At 33.2% G+C, this 8345-nt stretch overlaps 1 protein-coding gene across 1 annotated transcript; it reads right to left on the bottom strand.

Moving 5' to 3' along the window:
• Positions 1-5062: 5062 nt before the first annotated feature.
• LOC136817208 (ras-like GTP-binding protein RHO) lies at positions 5063-7845 on the bottom strand. The gene is made up of 2 exons (XM_067073549.1): positions 7527-7845; positions 5063-6498 (listed from the first exon to the last, which is right to left on the bottom strand). The coding sequence occupies exons 1-2, from the start codon at positions 7713-7715 to the stop codon at positions 6058-6060; spliced, it is 630 nt and encodes a 209-aa protein (XP_066929650.1). The 5' UTR covers positions 7716-7845; the 3' UTR covers positions 5063-6057.
• Positions 7846-8345: the final 500 nt, after the last annotated feature.

Raw genomic sequence — 8345 nt, 5'->3', positions numbered from 1 at the left:
GTCGTCCATGTTCCTTGGTGAATCGAACTATACCCAAATTGCTGAAACACATCTCATACTGTATATCAAAAGGCTATATAAAGCAGATCTAAATATAGTGAATGTTCAAAATGTATGAACAGAGAATATCTAAAAATAGGGATGTTTGGTCGTTTTATGTAATTTTAATTTTCTGAGCAAGGAACGGAAGTTTGCTGCAGGTTATCTAATACCTCATTAAAAACGTTTACCTAAATTTATATTGGTAATGTTAGTCTTTTATAAGAATTTTTTTGCAGTACCAAAAGTTCTTTAAAAAGGACTTTGGTAGACATAAAAATTAGGAAATCTTTGCAATTATAAACGTAAAATTTCCACAATATAATGCTATTCATTCTATTCTTTCAAACAGCATTTGTAAAAGGAACATTTATTTACAATTTTAAAGTTGTTGTTTATAACCCTGAACCGTTGCCAAAGATCTACATCAAACCTGTGTTTACGTACAAGCTGTAATGCCTATTTAATCATGATTTAATTATACCCTTTTTAACAGATTTTTGATCTAAAAACAGACCAATTCCAATATCCGTTGGTATCTAAAGTTACCCGCCTATAATGGAAATGTCTTGTGATTTTCCCTTTTTTGTATATGGAGGAATGATTGTACAAAGCTTTATAGCGAAGGAAATGTGTGTGTTTGATTTGAGCTTTATCAACAGGAAAAGGGGAGGGAGTAATCAATTATAGAAATCGGACAGGGAATTCCATTACGATCTAGCTAAGGAACACGATGATTTTCATGCGATGAGTTTGTATTTTCGTTGGATAAGAAAACCAACGGGACCAAGATGATATTAATTGCTTGTTCAAACCCTGTGCAAATGCCGGAAAAATCGGTCAAAAATTTGACCCGAATGAGAAAATACCCTGTCTTTTCTCAACTGCAATAAAACTTTCCAAGATTTCTGAGCTATAAAAAATAATTCCAAGTCCTCAACCATAAAAACAAGGCGTTATCTATCCATATTGCAGGGGTAGAGTTTAGGGGTTTCCGCAACCAAAATCTTCTTTGAAATTTAAGGCTTTTGTTAGAAATTTGGAATAATTTTTGCCATCCGAGATTCCGTGAAACTTAATGCTAAATTCCGTTTTTCCATACTAAATTGGCCAATTTTCCGTTTATCAAGTTTCTCTACTCTGTTTGAAAAAAGGGCCGATTCTGCTCCTCCGCCAACCTTAACCTCCCCCTTTATTGATGTCAGCTTCTTTATTTAATCCAAAAAATTGATGTTTTTAAAAACAATGCTCATCGGGTCACCGATGCAGAGCCGATTTCAATCGAACCGTTGTTTGAGGTTTCAGGATTTTATCAATAAAAAACGAAGTATTACTTTTGGCATCTAAAATCGAAGCACATAGGAGCTCTTTAAAACGAATACATTGTATAGTTGATTATGCAAGTTCAATGTGACCTTTCCATATCAAAGACCATCGATGGGATAACGAAATACAATACACAATTCTTCATTCCTAAAATATTTGCATCCTAGCTGACACACAACGTTGTTTAAACGTTTATCTAACGTTCACAACGTCCATATAACGTTAGGTGAACGTTGAAAGAACGTTGCGTGCCAGCTGGGATCGTTTCAGCATAAATTACCAAGCTGCGAATTCAGACACCTCGTTTAAGAGATATGTGACGTACTCGGTTATAAAATATAGGGTAGCATAATAAGGTGGTCAAACAATGAATCTATAATTCTTCAAAACCTTCCCTTTTGTCACACTTCATTTAGGCGCTTTTTGTATCATTAAAGAACTTAACTTAATAAATGGAGTATCAAAGTTGGAAAGGTTTGTATGATATATGAGAGAACTGGGTACTAGGGTTAAGAGATATCGTTTTACCGTAATTAGGACTGGTTTTACGATTGAGTGTGATTCTTAATTTTAAAGGGATGATTACTTCAAGACACTTTTTCAAGAATCTTCCCTCAGAAATTCAATTGGGCCTTGCGAATATTTCCAACTTTTTTCTTTCTTATCCATATAATAATGTCAGCAACAAAGTAACTTCTTTTATTATTTACGGAATACTCAGCGGATTTAAACAGTGAAACTGGTGGCAAACGCCCGGTGTCTTTCGTGTGTTTCCGTATAAAAGATTACGTCCTGAGTATCAAGAATACAGGAATTAGACATGAAACATTAAAGTTAAAACTTTCTAAATCTGTACTAAAACCACATTCAATGTATTAAGTCTATCTGTATGATGATGACGACGTCTCCTTAACGAATTACTTGGGTTTGCTATAAAGCTTATGATTGATGTGTTTGGACCCTTCTGTCCTGCGTTGAGCTTTAGAGCAAATAGGACAATGGTATTACCTTACTCATTACGTGCAGCCTTCTTCGGTCTCATGTTAGACTAATTTCTTTCAGTCCAATATTTGATCCATTGAAAACTGAAAAAATAGATTTGAAAATAGAGCAGATTTTCTATATTCGAATATGTTTGACCGCACGGCTTATCTTCTAAATGACCTGTGTCTCCCTCTCTCTATCAAGAAACGTCAATATCACTTAAGGCGCAAGTTTGGACTGAATATTTTTGATCCGATTTAAATATAAAGTTAACTGACAATAAATAAGACGACTTTCGTTGAGAGACGCGATTGACATAAAAGACATTAAAGTGTTGAGATCATGTCAGGATAATTCTAATTCAACTAATTTATGACGAGGATAAGGCCCTTAGCAGAGAGAACATCAGTCTAAAATTGACATTTTTTTATTGATTGATTTTCCAACAATTAGGTATTCTTTCATGAGGGAATCATTCCGCATATAGCTGCCAGAAAGCTAGACAATTAAAGTATTCAAAATCGATACATAAATCCTTTGAGCCAAATAAATCATTATTGACTCATTTCAAACGCCCTGGTGGATATTCTAAAATTATTATTTGAGAATAAATGAGGCAGACGTCTTAATTAATTTTACTTTGTCGCATATTCTTAACTAAGATCGAAATTGACCAGTTTATGCGTCAATTTTGTTTTCAAAGTCACCCTGTGTGTCAAGAAAAAAACATACATCGGAATGTCTACTGACATCATTGCACAGCGTGTAAAAAATGGTGATACAAACATTAAAGCATTTTTCAAGTTTATAAGAGTGAATAAAGGGTCACACTTACTAGAAATATTTCAATTGAAAATATTATTAGGGAATGTCTTTGAGTGTGTGTCCATTAAATTTTCACACAGCTTTCGATATCTGCCTGTACAATGGTAAACTATCCAATTCTATTGATTTTAACATTGCTTAAAACAGTATCATGTCAATTTTTTAAAATAAAAAATTCTCTGTTTGAAATTTTACAGTGTGGGTGTGTTTCCCACTCTCCAGTCTTCACTGTGATCTACGGTGAACATTTGCTTGTTTTGAATATCCCATCGCTGAAGTTAAAACAGACACATACTGGCGCTGGCTCATATTAACTTTATCACAATGAGCCAGTCATATCCTCCACACAGGTGGTTAAATACCTCAGAAAAAGGTGGTGTTAACAAAATGAACTCTAGAGTCAACAATGGTTAACTTGATATCAAATTTATCAGCTGACTGGCATTACAAAGTCTGCTTATCCTCTTTAAGAAAAGACTTCCTCAGAGGAAATATAGAGATCTGTGAATTAGACTACGAATCAGACAGTAGTTAGTGCCAGACTAGTGTCACAAACCCGCTGGGACCCTAGCCCCACTGGCCAAAATTTCGTCGCCGGTGGACATAATACCCTACAATTTCAGCCCCACTGAGAAATTGAGTTTGATTTCATCCCCATTGGAAATTCAATGCAAAAATTTGCTGTCCAAAACCATCCCCACTGGATATGTGTTCGGGAACAATAGAACTTCTATTGTTCCCATTTTGATTTCGATCGAAGTATTTATCCCCACTGTGGGAAAAAGGCTGTGAGAGAGGGGTGTAGTTTCAGTTCGTTATCCCCCACTGGCTGAAAAAATCCCTACTTGGTCTGTGCTGTGAGAAGGGGGTGTAAGGAAGATGTAATATAGGTTACTTACTAAAATATCTGAATATAAATCGAAGAAAATAAAATATGGTAACCGAGGAAAATAATCATGTGCTGCTTTAGGGAATATTCAAAATACTTTAATCGTAGAAATTTTAGCGAGACTAATTTTAGCGTTTTAGCGAGTTTTCCCTATTTTCGCTAAAATAAATCTCGCTAAAACATGCCGATTCGCCAGATCGCTACAATTTATCCGCGCGAAATTTTTGGTTAAATTGCCTTGATACATTTTTATCAATAGGAAGGGTTTCAGTACAAGGAAATGCTAGAAAACGAAAGCAATCAATAATGTAATACGAGTATTCGCTAAAATTTATCCACGCGAAATTTTTTGAAATCGTGATTCGCTAAAATAAATCCCAAAAAAATCAAGATTTTCCTGGTTCGCTAATATACGCTAAAATTAGTCTCGCTAAAATTTCTACGATTAAAGTAACAGCTAGCTTGGTGGGAAAATCTAGACATCTCTGAATCGAAAATGAAATTAGAACTACAGTAATCCAAAGCTGCGGAAAGGAAAGGAAACATTAAAAAGGACAACAGGGGAAAATCGATTTCTTCGGAGATAAGATGTGATTTACGTCATTCCCCCAGTTAGAAATCCCCTGTGAAAAAAAATGACTAAATGGAAATCCACTGTTTTAAATTACTTTTTTTTTCCTGATTATTTGAAAGATGGATTGTTTTGGTTACATTTTCAACTGAGTAATCTACGTCAGATCTCCCGTTGGAAAAAAAATCCCCTGTGAAAAAATTACTAAGCAATAAGATTTCTAATACACAATTTGACTGCTTGATGTTCTTAATTAAAACATGAATACTTCATGCAATTGTCAGAAGAAATTTTAGGAAACCCTTAGGCTTATTCAAATTTGTTGTCAGGCTTTTTTGGAATTTTGATGAACATATCCAGGACATACTTTATAAACGGTTAACATCTTCAAATTTTCGAATCCAGTTGGAAAATGAAGAAAAAGAATATATTTTTCATTATTTTATCCTTATTTTTGTCGAATTATAAGATTTTTTCATTTATTCAAAAAATACATAAATAATTTCCACATTCTATGAAATTTTCCATTTTATCATTTTTACAGCTCTATACATATCTGCTCTCTCTCAAAATATTTTAAAAGGATAAAAAATAACTAAAATAGATAAATTCTATATTAGAAAAAATAAGATTGAAGGTATAAAAATAAAAAAGAGGAATAAGATTTTATCCTTTAGGTTCACTCTTCTCGCGTCTCTCCTAAGGTATTATTTACACTATAATATTTATGGAATATCATCATACTATATGCATATATTTACACTAGAAAGAAATTTATTTGGCCTAACTTTTAGTCCAAACTAAAATTCAAGGACCAAAATTAAATTTATGAAAGGTTTAGAAAAAATTAAACCGTAAGCAAGAATAGTTTTAGTGACGTAACTTTGATTATCATAAATTTTGAATTTTCGTATAAATAGAACTGATTTATTCGTTATCAATAGTCTATTCAGTTGTCGGATGTTTCATCGAAGCTTTATCAGTCTTTCTGACGTCAATTTTGTATGGATCTGCACGTCGTTAGAACGTGTGTGGTTTAACCCTCAAAGGAAAATTGGTTAGGGATTTTCACCATCCACCATCTTGAATATGGGTTTTCGGTGTGAGAATAATGTGTGAGGCAATACTCGTAAATAAAAAATGAATCACATTTTTCTTTCCTTCTTGCTGTGATGTTGCGACAGGATTGCACTACACCGTCTCACGTTGTCCCATTCATGAGTATTATTGAATATTTTAAGAAAGATTACACCACGCTGTCAAGCTACCATTATGGAATCTTACATTGACTACAAGATGAGCTGTCAATACGTTTGTCATAAACACAAGGTTTCGAATGACATTTTGTTTTCGTGTATCTTTCTCATGTGATTTTCACGTCAAAATATCTCCATCATTTCTTTCATAGAAACTCTATTCTCCTTCAAACCAAACAACATTTTGCACTCTTGAATTTCTTATTTTTCTTCTTAGAATTTTTAGCCATTGCCGAACGAGCAGCCGTTTCAAATAAATCCATTACTCCTGCTTTTGTTAGCGCCGAGCATTCAACAAAAGAGACCGCATCGATCGCCCGCGCGGCTTGAATACCATCTTCAATTTGAACGGGAACTTGTTTATGTCCTTGTAACTTTAACTTAACATCTTCGTTATTCCTCAAGTCTTTTTTATTTCCGCATAAAATAATCGGTACTCCCGGACAGAAATGTTTGACTTCTGGAGCCCATTTTTCGACGACATTCATGAAACTGTCCGGACTATCAATGCTGTAACAGATAACGATAACGTCGGCATCCGGGTACATGAGTATACGGAGTTGGTCATATTCTTCTTGTCCCGCAGTGTCGAATAATGCAAGTTCAACCTATAAAGATAAAGAGAAAAATTGGAATCAGATATATAGAATTTTTTTTCATACAAAAATGTACTTGATATATATTTTTTATGATATTTCCCATGGTATTATAATAATTTTAGATTCAGTTATTTTTCCAGAGATATTTGAAATTTGTAACAAACAAATTAATTAAAATACTTCAAAACAATAATAAAACTGCAAAAAAACTTAAGCAAGGCTTCACTATCTTTTAACAAAATTGTCTCAATATAAAATGTCAAGATTTTTTGTAAAAGATAATGCATGAGTCACAGTTTGTTTGTTGAATATTATTGTTTTTTATAACTAGGGGTGTTTTGATTCCATTCGGAAATTCTTGTATTAGGGTTTTGCTACCGTTTTAATGCCTACTAGGTTCCTGTTTTTATTACTAAGAAAAATGTTGTTGTCTCTAACTGTCATTAACTAATAACGACATCGTATTCATAAGAGAGGAATATAGACAAAAGGATTGATTGCTTTTCAGCTCTTGTCAGATTTCTTTTCTAGACATTTCCATCGGAATGTCAGGAATTTCAATTTTTCGACTTCTTTCTCAGGTCTGTGTTTTTGATGTGGTACAGTAAGTAGTATTTTTTAATTGTCAGTTAAAGATTTTTTGAGAAACCTTTTTCTCAATTTTGTATGATTGTCTGATTTTTATTTGTTTTTATAACTTTAAAAATATAAACTGCTAGGTCATGACATTTCAAAATTTCTAATATTTATTTCTGTTGTCAAGTAATTTTCTCACGTTTGACTTTTTCTGTTTGAAATTTCTTCTTAAAATTTGTTTCGAATAAGGTCAGTGGGTTGCCAAAATATCAGTTCATTAGAAAACTCTCTATCTACCCTGTCTCTTTTAGTTTGAGGGCTGTGGTATTGAAACGTATGTTGCGAAAGGTCAACACAGCACTTTTGACAAAAAATAAGACTCTTGCTCAATCAACTTTAGGGGTTGCTCTTTAAAACCAAACCACCCAAAAACATATAAATACAAAACATAGTCTAGTTACCTGTTTGCCATTTTCAACTTCCATGTCAGCAACATAATTGTCAAAGATTGTTGGAACATAAGATGTTGGCATCTCATCTTTGGTGAAAACGTACAATAAACTTGTTTTACCACAAGCGCCGTCTCCTACCATAACCAACTTGCGTCGATGGACTGTAGGCTCTTTCACTAATTTTTGATCTTTACCCATTTCCAATGTATTCTTAAGTTATTCTTATTTGTAATTCACGTGGCTGTATATTTTATATGAGAATCACACAATTTGACTTGTTTCTCTCTCCGATGAACCGTTCGGTCAAAGTCGTACGCTAAATGATTTAGTTGGTTTTTGTTATCAAAGCTTTTAATCGATCGACGAAACGGAGTTGAATAAAACATTACATAATCTTCTCCTATTCATCTATTGAGAAAGGGGGATTCATTTTTCTTATAAGAAGATTTCAAAATTATATTTTTTTCAATAGAATTTTCAATTTTCCGAAATCAGATTCAGTGTTGTTCAAAATTTCGATGAAATTAAATATGATTTAGTGCGGCCTGAAAACAACATTAACAGAAAAAGGTAAAGTGGCGAAAACATAAAATTCCACCAATTTTCATACCTCTATTATAATAATTTTGTTTTTCTTATAAAAAAATAAATTGGGAGATCAATCAAAACATTGCTTAGCTCATGTCTCTTTTGAATATGTCTGGTTCGGTAAATTATTCATATTGATTGTCCAATCAGAAAGCGTGTTATTTTCGTAACAATAGTCGCTTTAAAAACACTTATCAAAGCATAGGAGACAAAATATTTCTCTGAAAGCCGACTTATCTA

Source organism: Clytia hemisphaerica, unplaced genomic scaffold, assembly GCF_902728285.1.
Source record: "Clytia hemisphaerica strain Z4C2 unplaced genomic scaffold, Clytia hemisphaerica genome assembly, whole genome shotgun sequence".
In the NCBI taxonomy this organism is placed as follows: Eukaryota; Metazoa; Cnidaria; class Hydrozoa; order Leptothecata; family Clytiidae; genus Clytia; species Clytia hemisphaerica.
The sequence above is the reverse complement of the archived record's forward strand: the minus strand, read 5'-3'. Positions and strand labels throughout refer to the sequence as shown.

Excerpts from the sequence above, each read along its gene's own strand:
- LOC136817208 (XM_067073549.1), bottom strand. The coding sequence starts at position 7,715 with ATGGGTAAAGATCAAAAATTAGTGAAAGAGCCTACAGTCCATCGACGC. Across the intron at positions 6,499-7,526 it reads AAGTTGAAAATGGCAAACAG|GTTGAACTTGCATTATTCGA; the intron begins GTAACTAGACTA and ends TTATCTTTATAG.